We start from the raw sequence: 16,179 nt of genomic DNA, 5'->3' as shown, positions 1-16,179 counted from the left end.
ACTTCTGACCTTTAAATGTTGTTATTGTACCAGCCTCCACCACTTCCTTCAGCAGCTCATTTCATACACGCACCACCCTCTACGTGAAAAGATTGCCCTAAGGTCCCTCTTAAATCTTTCTCCTCTAACCTTATACCTATGCCCTCTAGTTTTGGACTCCCTCACCCTGGGGAAAAGACCTTAGCTATTTATCCTATCCATGCTCCTCATGATTTATAAACCTCTATAAGGTCACCCCTCAGCCCCTGACACACTCCTCTCCATTCCCCCTCCTGCTCCCAGCACAAAGACAGACAAGTTTTCATTTATACTGTGCCTATGATGACCCCAGGAAGTGCAAAGGTGGTACGCAGCCAATCCAGTACCTTTGTGGCTACACACAGCAAGATCCCACTGAGGGATACACTTACAATTTGGGGAAGAGGGTACTTCTCATTCTGATTTCTGGGACAATGGATTGTCTTATTTGGTAATATTCAAACTGGTTGGGTCTATACTCATTGACGTTCACATGAATGAGAGGTAATCTTATAGAAGACTATAACATTCTGAGCAAAGGCTCTTGTAGTGCAGTGATAACGTCCCTATCTCTGAGCCTGGAGACGCAGGTTCAAGTTCCTGAGGTGTATAATAACATCTCTGCACAGGTCAATTAGAAAATACCTATAAGTTTCTGAAGGTAGATGCTCAGAGGATATTTCCCCTCATAGGGGATATTTAGAAATTGGAAGCACAGATTTAAATTAAACAGTCTTCCATTTGGAGACAAGGAGGAATTTCTTTCTCCAAGAGAGTTGTTAAGTCTCTGATATTGCCTTCCCCAGAGAGCAGTGGGGTTGGGTCATGGAACATATTCAAGGCTGAGTTAAGACAGTTTATTGATCAACAAGGGAGCTAAGGGTTATGGTGTCAGGAAGGAAAGCAGAGTCAAGTCCACATCAGATCAGCCACAATCTTATTGAGAGGTGATGTTGGTTAGAAAGGATGAAATGCCTTCTCTCCTGCACTTGTTTCTCCGGGTCTTATAATGACCTGATCATCTGTTGACTCAAGGATAAGACAAATATTTGGCCTGGATATTAGGACATAGTTTAAAATTTCCTTTCAGGTACTGGTTTTAGTATTCCCCTCAGGTTTTTGAGTCACCTCTGGCAGCACTGTATTCCTTCAGTCCTGCACTGTAAGTGTCAACTTGAGATTATGTGTCGCTGGAGTGAGATTTGAATCTGGAACCTTCTGACTAGGAGGTGAGACTTCTACCCACTGAGACCAAAGTGAGAATAGAACTCTTCTCATTCAGAGGAAGGAGGTGCTGGGTGCAGTAATAACAGTAATGTAATTGGGTTAGTAATCCAGAACGCATAACAAACTGGGTTCAGAGGGATTCAGATCCCACCATGACAAATACTTAGATAAAATTATGGAATGGAAAAGGGTAGGCTAATGGCAACTGTGTAACCAGCCTTGATTTGTAACAACCCATCTGGGTTCAGTAATGCCCTTTAAGGAGGGATGTCTGCCAGCCCCTCAATGTAACACCAAGCCCACATAAATATGGCTGACTCTTTAACTGCACTCTGGCAATTAGGGATGAGCAATAACACCAGCCAACAACGCCCACATCACATGAACAATTAAAACAAAAATCACTCCTGGTCAGGTTGTCATAGGCCCCATCCTGCTTAGCTGCATTTTTGTTTTGTTCATTCACAGGATCTGCATGGCCAGTATTAGATTAGATTAGATTCCCTGCAGTGTGGAAACAGGCCCTTCGGCCCAACAAGTCCACACCGACCCTCTGAAGAGCAACCCACCCAGACCAATTCCCATACATTTACCCCTGCATCTAACACTATGGGGCAATTTAGCATGGCCAATTCACCTGACCTGCACATCTTTGGACTGTGGGAGGAGCACCTAGAGGAAACCCACGCCGACATGGGGAGAATGTGCAAACTCCACACAGACAGTTGCCTGAGGCAGGAATTGAACCCGGGTCCCCTCCACTGTGAGGCAGCAGTGCTAACCACTGAGCCACCGTGCTGTCCTAATTTCATCGAGGGCCAAAGGGCCTGTACTGCGCTGTATTTTTCTATTTTTTTTCTAATTGTTACCCATCCCTAATTGCCCAGAGGGTAGTTAAGTGTCAATCATATTGTTGTGGGTCTGGAGTCATGTGTAGGCCAGATTGCATAAGGATGGCAGATTCTTTTCCTAAAGGACATCAGTGAACCAGATGTTTTGTCCCACTACCCCTGACAATCAGGAATGGTTTCATGGTCACCTTTAGACTCTTATTTCCAGATATTTATCGAATTCAAATTCCACCATCTGCCATGGGAGGATTTGAACCAGAGTCCCAGAATATTATCAGGTCTCTGGATTAACAGCCTCGTGATAATACCACTGGACCATCACCTCCCCTGAAGGCATCAATGAAGTTACAGCACTTTTGTCCCTATTCCTCACTTTAGTGGTTCTTAACCATTGACATCTTTGTAAGGTCAGGTCCAGGCTCAATGGAAGTAGAATCATAGAATCACTACATTACTGAAAGAGGCCATTCGGCCCATTGAGTCTTTTCCAACCCTCAAAGAGCATCCCGCCCAGCCCCAGTCCTCCCACTTTATCCTCATAGTTCCCACGGCTAATCTACCGAATGTGCATAATCCTGGACACTACAGGACAACTTAGCATGGGCAAAACACCTAACCTGCACATCTTTGGACTGTGGGAGGAAACCGGAGGAAACCCACGCAGACACAGGGAGAACATGCAAACTCCACACAAAGTCACCCAAGGCTGAAATCAAACCCAGGTCCCTGGCACTGTGATGCAGCAGTGCCAACCACTGCACCACTCCCAGGCTAATCCCAAGTCTAGGCTCAAGTCCAGTTGAGCTACACAGTTTTACAATCAACCTAGCTGGATCTCAATTTCCTAACAGGCAGCTCTCAATACGAACCACAAAGTTGGTCATTTTCTCCCCCTTTCACTTCTTCATAGGAGGTGGGTGTTGCTAGGGAGACTATTTGCTGCTTTTCCCTAATTGCCCTTGAACTGACTGGTTTCATGACGATAGTTGTCATGGTCACCATTTACTGAGGTTAGCTTGCACCTCCTGATTTTATTAATTAATTGGATTCAAATTCCACCAGCTACCATTGTGGTATTTGAACCTTTGTCCTCACAGAATTAGCTGAGGCACCTAGATTACTAGTTCAGTATCATTACTGCTGCGTCCCCGTCTCTCCAATGTCCAGTTTCATCTTGTCATCGGAGAGTGAAATTTCAGCATCAGACCTACAACCACACTAAGAATGCCCAGACTCTGCGTCTGAACTTTCTGCACAAACCAGACCTTCAATGTGTCCTCTGAGCTCACCCCAGTCTCATTTCAATCTCCCCATCTTTGAGTTCCTGCCCCTGCAAAGCATAGTCATCTGACGCAACATCTATGTTATTCTCTTTGATCATTATTCAACCCTTTAGCCTCCTCTACAACCCACTCCTTCATTTATCTTGTGTGGACTAGATTTTCCCCTTTATGTCTTCCATATTAAGAATTTTTGTTCCACCCTTTGGTCTTTCTATGGGCCAACCAAGAGGACTCAGCTACAAAAAGGACTCAGCTACAAAAATAACAACTTGCACTTGCGTAGTGCCTTTAACCTGATAAAACATCCTAAAGCACTTCACTGTCCTGTTATCAAACAGGGTTTGACACTCAGGCACTGGGGCTATTGGAACAGATGACTGTCAAGGTTTTAATAAGTGTGTAACAGAAGAACTTAGAGGCAGAGAGTTTTGGGGGGGGGGGGACTTCTAGCGTTTAGGATGCAGACAGATGAAGGAACAATTAAAATCAAGGAGATACAGTACAGGAGGAGTGCAGAGATCTTGGAAGCTGGTAGGACAAGAGGAAGTGGCAGAGATATGGAGCGGGGATGCCAAATGAGGATTTGAAAACAAGATGAGATATTTGCATAAGGTAAAATGCTTTGCATTTGTTAGGATAGTAAACCCAAGGCTGGAAACTGCTGTGCATTGTGACAACATAACAAAGAGAAGGGTAACTGTACACCTAGTACACTTCCTTCCCACAGCTTAGCACACACAGACTTTGACCTCTACCTGTCCTCTGCTTTGGTCAGCCCTGTCAAGGAAGCTGCTCAGTCCCTGACTATAACAGGGGCCAGACCAGATAACAGCAGCAGAATCCCTTCCCGAAGAGGCGATGAGTGAACCAGATGGGCCTTTACATCAATTGATGATGGTCATTATCATTGGGACTAGTTTTATTTTCCAGAACCATTAATTCAATTTAAATTCCACCGGCCATTTTGAGATTTGAACCCATTTCCCCAGAGCAATAGCCAGGGGCCGTCTGGATTAGTAGAAACTAACACCGTGCCATCACCTCTCCCTTGGCAGACAAAGAAAAGTTGTTCCCATTAGTTCACTGCACAAAGACCAGGGAACAAGCATGTAAAGTTTTTAAGACATATGGGGATTTATATAAGGGCTACAGAAGTTTGGGGAGGGTGGTGGTGGGTGCAGTTGTGTAGTGGTAATATCACAGGACTAGTAATCCAGAACCTCAGGCTGATGTTGTGGGGAATGATGGGTTTAAATCCCATCTTGGCAAATGGTGAAATTTGAATTAAAGAAATATCTAATCTAATAGCGATCAAGTAATGACCATCACTTGTCTGAAAAACTCTGCTTGTTCGCTAATGTCCTTTGGGGAAATGAAATCTGCTGTTCTTACCTGCTCTGGGCTACATGTAACACCCACAGCACTGTGGGTGACTCTCAAATGCCCTCTGAAATGGCCAAAGCCATTCAGATGAGGAGGCAATTAGGTATAACAAATGCTGGTCCAACCAATGACACCCGCGTGCCACGAATGAATAAAAAGTGGGAAAATGGGAATGACGGAACCAGCAGAGGATGGTGCGTGTATAGAATGAGCTGCTAGAGGTGGTGGTGGAGGCTGCTACAATTACAACACTGACAAAAAGCATGAATAGGAAAGGTCTCGAGAGATATGGGCTAAATTATGGCAAACAGGGCGAGATTAATTTTGGACATCTGGTCGGCATGGCTGAGTTGGACCGAAGGATCTTTTCCATGCTGAGCAGCTCTATGACTCTATGGCTGAACTCCTTCTGTGCAGTAATGACGCTATAATGGTTTTTCTGGATCCAGATATCGTCAAAATTGAACAAAGACAGGCATGTCAGCCCACCTCGACAATGTTTCGTGGGTGGCACGGTGGCTCAGTGGTTAGCACTGTTGCCTCACAGCACCAGGGTCCCAGGTTCAGTTCCAGCCTCGGGTGACTGTCTGTGCGGAGTTTGCACATACTCCCCGTGTCTGCGTGGGTTTCCTCCCACAGTCCAAAGATGTGCAGGTCAGGTGAATCGGCCATGCTAAATTGCCCGTAGTGTTAGGTGCATTAGTCAGGGGTAAGTGTAGGGGAATGGGTCTGGGTGGGTTAGTCTTTGGAGGGCCAGTGTGGACTTGTTGAGCTGAAGGGCCTGTTTCCATACTGTAGGGAATCTAATCTAATCAAGCCTCTACCACCCATTCAACCTGTCAACTTAACAAGCTACCACTTTCTCTCTCACACATATCCACTTACGCATTAAGTGCATTATACATTTCCAGAGACATCAAAGGTGTTTTCATCGAATCCTACAGAATCACAGAAATCTTACAGAAGGAGGCCATTCAGGCCATCATGCCTGCTCTTCAAATGAGCATCATTACCTAGCGCCAAGCTCCTGTTCTCCCAATGGCCTTGCATGTTATTTCTACCAAATAGTCATCCAATATCCTCTTGAATGATTCAACTGAACTACTGAACCTCCAAGCAATGCATTTCAAACCCTAACTATTTGCCAAGTGAAAAAGATTTTTCTCATATCATCTTTACTTCATTTGCAAATCTCTTTAAATCAATATCCTCTCTTTGTTGTCCTTTTACAAGTCGATAGTTTCTTCCCATCTAACCTGCATTCAGATAGCAGCTATCATAACCTCAAAACGGTAGGCAAACAATGAAGTACTTCTGAATTATGGTCAGCGTTATAAGGCAGGAAACACAGTAGCTAGTTTGTACACAGTGACCTCCACCAGAAAGGAAAATGAGAATGACCAGATAATCTGTTTTTAGTAAGGCTGACTGAAGGAAAAAGATTGGTCAGGACAACCATTCCTGTGCACTTTGAAACAGTGCTGAGCAATATTTGTCCCCCTCTCTATGTGTGAGGCCTACTGTATCTTTTGAAAGGTCGTACATCTGACAGCACAGTACTGGGCATCAGCCTAAATATCATACTCAAATCTCTGGAGTGGGAATTGAACCCACAGTCTTCTGACTCAGAGGCAAGTGGTGCTGACCACTGAGCCATGGCTGGCCATGACGACAAGTAAGGGGTGATTGGAGCACACTTCCTCCTCACAGCATGCACTGCCACACAACGCAGAAGCTCATAAACCAACCAAAGTTGCAATCAATGTTTTCCAACTGACAAAGACGGGCTTTGAGATGTGAGCTAGCCGCTGCTTCATCAGTCCTACTGTCAACTGCAACCCAAAACTCCACCAGCGTGTTTGAAAAGAGATTGGCATTTATATAGCACCCTTCACATCCTCAGCATGTTGCACAGTGCAAGGCTGGGTTATTTAGGAAACAAAAGAGGGAGACAATTTGCCTGCTGGAAGATCTCATAAACAGTACATAGATAATTGGCCAGACATTCTGTGTACTTTAAGTGACATTGGTTTGTAAAGAAGTACTGACCCCAGAACATTGGGAAGAATGTTCTTCTTCCAAATAGTGGCAGTGGGATGTTTTGACACCCGCTCATACAAAGCAGACAAGTGCCTCAGTTGTCTGCTTTGTAGATCTGATTAGAAACACTGCACCTCTGTCAATGTAACACAAGCCCTTCCTTTGGCCCAGAAATGGGGTATAAGGCAACTATCACACCAGGCTTACATACAGCATGTTTTACACTAGAATTTCCCTCTCATTCTTCAAGAAGGCACCTTCTCCCCTTTTTTATCCTGAAGACACCTGGAGGGGTCATTTTGACTCTTCCAATGGGAAAAGGGGTCAAACTGGTCGAATTAGTATCCCATCGGTCCCTCTGTTCCAGACGTCTGCCATCCCAAACAACAATGGAGGGTATTTTGAGATGTTCAACCTTTGGGTTCCGCAGAAGTCTGTCACTGGCAGCAGCAGGGGTTAAATGTGGGGAGGGGAGGTGCTGGTGGTGAACAACTTAAAAATGTCGCACAACTTAATACGTTCAAAATGAGTGATTTGGGCAGATTAGAAACAGACAGAGAGACAAACTGTTCCCACTCATGATGGGATCTAGAATGAGTCAGACCAGATTTACAGTGATCAGCAAAAAAAAAAAAGCATAAGTAGAAAGCTTTACACAGCAAGTGGTTAGGGTCTGGGATGGGCTGAGAGCAAAAGTGGGCACTGCAGATGCCAGAGATTAGAGTCAAGATTAGAGTGGTACTGGAAAAGCACAGCAGGTCAGGCAGCATCCGAGGAGGCAGGAAAATCGACAATTCAGGCAAAAGCCCTTTATCAGGAGTAGGATGGGCTGCCTGAGAGTGCTTTTGCCCGAAATGTCGATTCTCCTGCTCCTCGGATGCTGTCTGACCTGCTGTGCTTTTCCAGCACCACCCTCTCGACTCTGATGTCTAGCGTCTGCAGTCTCACCTGCCTGAGAGTGAGACACATTCAACAGAAGCTTTTATGAGGGAATTGGATTATTATCTGAAAAGGAGTAATGAGTGGAGTTTCAGGGAGTGGTGCTAGGTCTACTGGTTGTTTGTAGAGCCTGGGCAGACATGATGAGCTGAACAGCCTCCTACTGTGATTCTGCATCACATAATTGTGATGGTATTGAGGTCTAGTTAAACAGACATCCTCAGTTCCTTATGTCAGTGATCATTCTTCAAGGGTGACTACATATAAGAGACCACAAACATGTTTGTGATGGCATGGTATAGTGGGGTAAGCACAGTCACGGCCCATCCTCCCCCTGCTACCTCTCCATTACGCCCTCACAGTACACGAGTCACAAGTAGATTTGAAAGTGGAATGATAAGTTGAGGCTGTTAAAGAATGCACACACGATTCTAGGGTTTACAGTACATATTCTAAAAGCAAGAAAGCTATGCCAAACCTTTAAAAGCATCAGTTTACAGACCTCACTATGCAATTCTGGGCCCCACACATTAGGAAGGGTGTCAGGTCCTTGTGAGAGGGTACAAAGGAGGGGTGGTAGAATTGGACCAGGGATGAGGGACCTCAGTGACATGGAGCAGTTGGAGAAGCTCTAATTGTTCTCCTCAACGTAGGGATAATAAAGACACAATTTCATGGGGGGTGTTCAAAAGTATGAAGGGTTTCACCAGAGTAAATATGGAGAATTTGTTTCCATTGGCAGAAGGCTTAGTAACTATGGGGGCTGGTGGGGGGACATTTTTACAATTGAATGGACAAAGGAGTCAGAGAGGGGAGTTGAGACTAGTACACTGCAAGTTGTCATCATCTGGAATGCAATGGAAGTAGATTTGAAGATAATCTTTTGAAAGAAAACTGGGATAAACATTTGAAATGGTCTATAAAACAAATTGCAGGATAATGGGGGCAAGAGCAGTGGAATTAAACTAATTAGACAGCTCTGAAGAGCTGGTACAGGAACAATGTGCTGAATGGCCTCTTTCAGTGCAATATGGTTCCACGAAAAGTAGCTTTATATTGAGGTATCGGCTATAACAGACCTGGATTCCAACACATTCTGCCATGAAGACTACGTAAAAGTATAAGATTCTTAATACTTTTACTGAGTGATTTGTTTTGCTAAATAGAGAATGGAGAGCAAGCATCCCAGCCTCAGGATAAAGAGTTGGCTATTTAGCATTGAGATGTGGCAAACTTTCTTCAGTGGGGAGGTAATGGTAGCATCACCAGCAAGAGTAATCCAGTAAGGCCTGTTCAGTGCATGGGAGACATTGGTTCGGATCCCATTGTGGTAGCTGGTGGAATTTAAATTCAAATAATAAATCTGGATTTTTATAGAAAACCTACAGTGTGGAAGCAGGCCATTTGGCCCATCAAGTCCACACTGACCTTCTGAAGAGCAACCCACCCGGACTAACACCCCTATCCTCTCCCTGTAATCCCACATCCCACAGCCAATCCACCTGACCTGCACATCTTTGCCCTATGGGAGGAAACAGAGCACTCCTGGTTCAGTCATGCCAACCATCATCTTTTGACAATGACATTTTACAATTATTCCCTTGAGGAAAAGGAAATCTGCCGTCCTAGTCTGGTCTGGGCCACATGTAGCTCCAGACCCACAGCAATGAAGGTGACTCTTACTTGGCTAAATGGCTGAAGAAGCCACTCTGTTCAAGAGGAAATAGGGATGAGCAACAAATGCTGGCCTCACCAGTGACACACATATCCCATGAAAGAATACATTAAAGAAGGATTATAAATCTTGAGATCCTGTAGCCCCGGAGCTGTGAATGCTCAGGCATCAGGTACGTTCAGGACAGAGATATAAGGAATAGTATGGGGAAGTGGGACAATGGGGAAGATCAGCCATGATCCTGTTGAATGGCGGACTGAGCCTATGACCTGCTCCTGCTCCTGCTCCTGTTATGTTCCTAAGAGCAGTGGAGCATGACAGATATTGTCTGGATCACTGGGGAAGGGAGTCTAGGCTGCAGCACACTGGGAGGGTGTCAGGTGAATTGCTTCAGGCCAATCTTGCACAAGGTCCCAGCGGATTGAGACCAAGCTCCAGCTGCCTGGCTCCGTGTTTGGGCAACGTTTGGCATCAGGGGAATGGCAGCGAAGGGGGGGGGGGGGTTGGTGGGAGGAGCGTCGGTGCTCACAGAGGGGTTTAGATGATGAGGAGCCATTATCTTAAAAATCGAAGTTGCGTACAACAGAATTATAAGCTGATTCTGTTACAATGTCACAGGAAACCCTTTGATGGGAGATTTGATTACTGCGCACAAAGTGACAAACACTCTGATTGTTTCCTCCACTTAATCTAGTAGACCTTAGAAATGCGATAGCAACCTCACTCGTGTAACACTCAATGTGCCCCCAGTACTGCCAGTGCCATAGACAGCCCAGTACTCATCCCCTAAGTCAGAAAACAACAATAACTTGCTTTGGCATAGTGACTTTTAAAGGCATTTCACACACACATTATCAGACACCAAGATACACAGGGAGATTTTGGAGCGGGCAGAGCCTTCTTAGAGGTGAGGGAGAAGTGTTTGAAGGGGATTCACAAACATTAGGGCCTGAGTGCATGAAGGGAAACTCCAACAATGGTGGAGTATTGGAAATTGGGAGTGTCCAAGAGGCTAGAATACCTGAAGCATAGAGATCTCACAATTAGAGTCCTAGCGCTGTACAGCGAAGAAACAGACCCTTCAGTCCATGCTGACCATATATTAATCTAGTCCCATTTGCCTAGATCCTTCTAACCCTTCCTACCATGTACCCGTCCAGATGCATTTTAAATGTTGTAATTCATAGATGTGTATCAGCCTCCACCACTTCCTCTGGCAGCTCATTCCATACACACACCATCTTCTGCCTCACACACAACTCTTGCGGTTTTGCTGGGAAGTAGGCAAACCTGGAATTCTGTGTGTTACTTCCCTCGTGACGAAAAGTACAAAGCTTTCTGACTGTCCCCACAGAAACCCAAATAAAAATAGTAGATTGGGGTCCATCGGATTCTACAGAAGAATGACCGAAGACATTGTTAGTAAGGCTAGGGGCGGCCATGCCATCTCCATTGGTGTCAACGGTGATGATCTCATTGATCCCACTCTCAGCCTTCTTCAACTAAACCTTGATCACACTCTCCCTGTTCACACTCAATAAATCAGCAAGACCCAAATTGGTTGAGATGGGAGGCCTGAAGAGATCCGAGACCAGGAGAGCATTCTGAAGGGGTAAGGGAGCATCTGGGCAAACTCCCCTCCCAGTCTGATGGCTTAATCCCTCCTCTATGCCAAGATCGAAGCTAAGTGGAGCGGTCACATGGTAGATGCTTAATAACTCGTGTTTGCTTGCTTCACTGAACCTGTGGAGCATGAAGCCATTTATACAGAGTCCAACTAGAAAGGAAGTCAGGTGTGAATTTCTATAGCGTCTTCCATGACCCCAGGATGTCCCCCCCTCCAACACCAAGCATTTTACAGCCAACAAAGTATCAGGTATATTCAGGACAGAGATATAAGGAATAGTATGGGGAAGTGGGACCAATGGGGAAGATCAGCCATGATCCTGTTGAATGGCGGACTGAGCCTATGACCTGCTCCTGCTATGTTCCTAAGAAGCAGTGGAGCATGACAGACCTTGTCTGGATTACTGGGAAACACTGCAGCCAATCTCCACACAGCAAGATCCCACAGACACTATGTGATAGCACCAGCTTAAGTGGTATTAGCCCCAGAACAGAATTCCCCTCCTCTCCATCGAAACAATGGGCCATGGAGATCTTGTGCGTCCACTCAAAAGGCCCGTTCATTTTAATATCTCACCTTGAGATGCCAACACCTCTGAGAGTGAGGCACTCCCTCAGTGCATGCTCTAGGCATGCCATTCTGGATTGCACACTCAAGTCCTCTGGAGTGGGACTTGAACCCACTGCCTTCTGAGTCAGAGGCAAGAGCCCTACCCACTGAGCCACAGCCATCACTGTTTAATTTACAGCAGAGGGTTTTATGAAACAACACAAGGTTCTAAGTGCACTGAAAATAACACAGGTAGCAGAAAGTAATTAAGATGTCTCTCTCCCCTCAGGTCAGGAACTAGATGAGTAAGAGGTTTATCAAGGCACCTGGTCGGGACATGTCTCAATGACTGGCTCCTCCCGAAAGCCCTCGTGTGTCTGACATCCAGGCTCAGTACTGGACTGGGAGAGGGGAATCAGCCTTGAAGCCAGTTAACAAAAGGCATTCCCCATTCTCCCTGTTCTTTTGTTCACCCTGTAGACACTCCGTGGTGCACCTTGATCCTAATCCCCCCCCCTCCTTCCTACATCGCCCCCACCCCATTAAAAAAAAACTTCAGTTTAAAGGCAGCGAAAAACATTCAGTGCTGGTCATGTGGTATTCTAATCTTGTAGGTCAAGTGTCACAATGAGCCATGTTGCCGTTTGAACTTGTAATGACTCCACCTTGAACCCATTGAGAATCTTCTCAGCCAGAGTCTAACAGGCCTTGGCTATTCTGCCGGAAGGGGTGCCAACTTATCTAATGTGTCACAGGCTCCCTCTTGTCAAAGGTCAAACCAACAACAACTTGCATTTCTGTAGCACCTTTCGCACAGCATTTATAAACACATCCCAGGATGCCGTGCAGCAATGTAAGCCAACACAACTTGACACAAGGTCACACAAATCCTTTCGTGGCCTCCCCGCACCCCCCATCAACGCTTCCATTCCCTTTTTCTGTAACCTCCTCCAGCCCTGCAATCCTCTCTGCTCCTCCCACTCTGGCCTCTTGTACATCTCCAGGCAGAAGTATCCACCTTTTTTCTTTCTCTTCCTGTAAGATGCTTTTTAAGAACAATCTCCTTTATCTAACCTTCTATCTCTTTATATGACACCATGTCAAATGTTCTTTGATTAAAAAAAAGCCCTTGACATATTTAGAGACATCTTGATAAATTTCAATTGTCTAGATACTAGAACAGGGCATAGGTTTGGACGGGTCATCTTAAAGAGAGAGGAGGAGGGGTGGAGAGCGTTTAGAAAGGGAATACCACCCTAACATCATGTGATGGTGTGCTTGGAAGTTTAGATTTAGAATCCCCACAGTGTGGAAACAGGCCCTTCGGCCCAACAAGTCCACACCGACCCTCCGAAGAGCAACTCACACCCCTTTGACTAATGCACCTAACACTACGGGCAATTTAACATGGCCTATTCACCTGACCCGCACATCTTTAGACAGTGGGAGGAAACTGGAGCACCCAGTGGAAACCCACACAGGCACGGGGAGAATGTGCAAACTCCACACAGACAGTTGCCCGAGGCTGGAATTGAACCTGGGACCGTGGTGCTGTGAGGCAGCAGTGCTAGCCACTGAGCCACCACGCCCCCCATAGTATAGAATCCCTACAGTGTGGAAACAGGCCATTCAGCCCATCGGTTCCACACCGACCCTCCAAAGATCATCCCACCCACCCCCTCCACCATAACCCTGTAATCCTGCATTTCCAAAGGCTAATCCACCTAACCTGGACATCCCTGGTCACTATGGGCAATTTAGCACTGCCAATCCACACGCACCTTGGGTTGGGATGGGGAAGCTTCTAGTAGATCACCCTGGGGAGGGGGTCAGGGAAGGGTAACATGAGGGGAATGTGGTACCCTAAAGAGGCAGTCAGCGTCTAAAAGCCTTAAGCTAGGCGCCTGGAGGTGGGTTTATTCCCACTGGGGCTGCCTCAGTACCCAGTACCTCAGGTCAAAGAGGAAGAGATCGGGGACACACAAGCGGGAGACTTCCTCCTTGTGCAATGGGCAAGCGTGTCTGCTTTCTGCAACTCATTACAGGACTAACAGTTTGGAGATCCCGCACTAATTTTCATTTTGACTGAGGACAGCTCATCTCTGACTTGACACTCGACCTGGATTCAAAATAAAATGCGTGTTCTGCAAATGTCCTCTCTCTCTCTCTCTTTTTCTGTCTTTGAAAGGAGTTAACCCCCCACCCCCTTAGATTATGATTTTTTTTTAAAAAAGGCATGGTGGAAATGCTCAAAAGCAAAGCCCTAGATTTAAAAGCAAAACTCTCGTTCTCCAACCTGCCTTTACTTGTGGCTCAGACAGAGTGGCGGTGCTGCAAGGGTTAAAGCACCTCTCCAGACCTGTTTATCGGCCTATTTTCTTTCTCCCACACTTATCCCCACTCTTTGCTTTCGTTTCTGCTTCGGATTTTTTAACTCTCTCTTTTCCGCCCAGGGTTGCCCCGCTCCGCGCCTCCCCTCTCCCCCGTTTGCCCCTTTCTCGCCCTCCCCGGGGGTCAGTACTCACGGCTCAGTTCGCTGCGGTGCTGCGGTTTGCTGCCTTGTTTGCGGCGGGACATGGTCCGGGGGCCGGGGTCTGGGGAAGCCTCCAGTGACCGCTCCGATCCTGCTGTCAGGCTACCCCACACCCCCCCGCACCCCCCTCCCACCCCAAACCCCTCAGATCCAGACAGTTCCTGCCGTGGGTCCGGGATCGGCCGCTCCGGGGCTGCGAGGCGATGAGTGAGACAGAGAGAGGAGCAAGTTCAAGGCGGAGAGACTGGGACTGGGGGAGGAGACAGAGAGAGAGAGGGAGGGATAGAGAGAGAGGGAGGAGAGACAGAGAGAGAGAGACAGAGAGAGAGAGAGAGGGATAGAGAGAGAGAGAGGGAGGGAGTGAGAGACAGAGAGAGGGATAGAGAGAGAGAGAGGGAGAGACAGAGAGAGAGAGAGGGAGAGACAGAGAGAGAGAGAGGGAGGGATAGAGAGAGAGAGGGAGGAGAGACAGAGAGAGAGAGGGATAGAGAGAGGGAGGGAGAGACAGAGAGAGAGGGGGAGGGAGAGACAGAGAGAGAGAGGGAGGGAGGGACAGAGAGAGAGAGGGGATAGAGAGAGATGGAGGGAGAGACAGAGAGGGAGGGATAGAGAGGGAGGGATAGAGAGGGAGGGATAGAGAGGGAGGATAGAGAGGGAGGGATAGAGAGGGAGGGATAGAGAGGGAGGGATAGAGAGGGAGAGAGGGAGGGGAGGGAGGAGGGATAGGGAGAGGGAGGGAGGATAGAGAGAGAGAGAGGGAGGGAGGGATAGAGAGAGAGAGAGGGAGGGAGGGATAGAGAGAGAGAGAGGGAGAGGGAGGAGAGGAGAGAGAGAGAGAGAGAGAGGGAGGGAGGGAGGGAGGAGGGATAGAGAGAGAGGGAGGGGAGGGATAGAGAGAGAGAGAGAGAGAGAGGGAGGGATAGAGAGAGAGGGATGGAGGGTTAGAGAGAGAGTGAGAGACAGAGAGAGAGGGAGGGATAGAGAGAGAGGAGAGGGATAGAGAGAGAGAGAGAGGAGGGGAGTAGAGAGAGGGAGGGGGAGTGAGGGAGGGAGGGAGGTGAGGGAGGGAGTGAGAGGGGGAGGAGGGAGGGTGTGAGAGGGGGAGGGGTGAGAGAGTGTGTTGGGTGGATTGTGTGTGAGTTGTGTGAGAAGGGATTGAGGTGTGGGAGAGTAGGAGGGTTTGAGTGAGGGAGGGATTGGGTGTGGGAGGGAGTGTGGGAGGGATGAGTGTGGGGTGGGATAGAGAGGGGTTGGGAGTGTGGGTGTGGTGTGTGGGAGGTGTGAGTGTTTAGAGAGAGTGGGGTGTGTGGGTGGGGGTGTGTGTGTGGAGTGGGTTTGTTGGTGGGTGTGTGTGTGGGTGTAGTATTGGGTGGGGGGTTTGTGTTGTGGTGTGTGTAGTGTGTGGTGTTGTGTTGTGTGTGTGTGTGTGGTGTAGTGTGTGTGTGTGTGTGGGTGTGTAGTAGGGAGGATAGAGAGAGTGGGAGGGATTGAGAGAGGGGGTGGGTTAGGTGAGGGAGGGTTGAGTGAGAGGTGGGTTGGTTGAGGAGGAGGGGTGGGTGTGTGTGAGAGTGGGTTTGTTGAGTGGGTGATTGAGTTGTGGGAGGGTGGTTGTGAGTGATAGTGTGTGTGGGTGGTTGTGTTGTTGGGTGGGTTTTGTAGTGTGTGGTTGGTGTGGGAGTGAGATGTTGGGTGTGGGGTGGTGTGTGTGTGTGGGTGGGTGGTGTGTTGGGTGGGTTGTGTGGGTGGGTTTGTGTGGGTGGTTGTGTGTTGGGTGTTGTGTGTGTGGTGTGGGGTTGTGTGGTTGTGTGTGGGTGTGTGTGTGTGGTGTGTTGTGTGTGGGTGGGTTTGTGTGTTGGTGTGTTTGTGTGTGGGTGGTGTTGTGTGTGTGGGTGGGTATGTGTGTGTGGGTGGGTGTTAGTGTGATGTGTGTGTGTGAGTGGTGTGTGTTGGGTGGGTGTTTGGGTGGGGTGTGGGTGTGGGTGGGGTGTGTGTTGGTGGGTGTGTGTGTGGTTGGTGTGTGTGTGGGAGAGAGGGAGGTGAGGGAGTGGATGTGT

General features: G+C 47.6%; 1 protein-coding gene across 1 annotated transcript in view; it reads right to left on the bottom strand.

Annotated features, from left to right (window-relative positions):
• The window catches only part of LOC122542784 (B-cell lymphoma/leukemia 11B-like), a 46,507-nt gene extending 32,244 nt beyond the window's left edge, over positions 1–14,263 (bottom strand). The window contains exon 1 of the mRNA XM_087984081.1: positions 14,118–14,263. Within this exon, the coding sequence (XP_087840207.1) occupies positions 14,118–14,169 (52 nt within the window). The 5' untranslated portion in view covers positions 14,170–14,263. The remainder of the gene's footprint in view (positions 1–14,117) is intronic.
• Positions 14,264–16,179: the final 1,916 nt, after the last annotated feature.

The sequence above is a fragment of the Chiloscyllium plagiosum genome, unplaced genomic scaffold (genome assembly GCF_037043375.1).
Source record: "Chiloscyllium plagiosum isolate Xiang-an unplaced genomic scaffold, Cpla_swu_hap1 HiC_scaffold_47, whole genome shotgun sequence".
NCBI classification, from domain to species: Eukaryota; Metazoa; Chordata; class Chondrichthyes; order Orectolobiformes; family Hemiscylliidae; genus Chiloscyllium; species Chiloscyllium plagiosum.
Note: the sequence above shows the minus strand (reverse complement) of the source record. Positions and strands in the feature narration are given on the sequence as shown.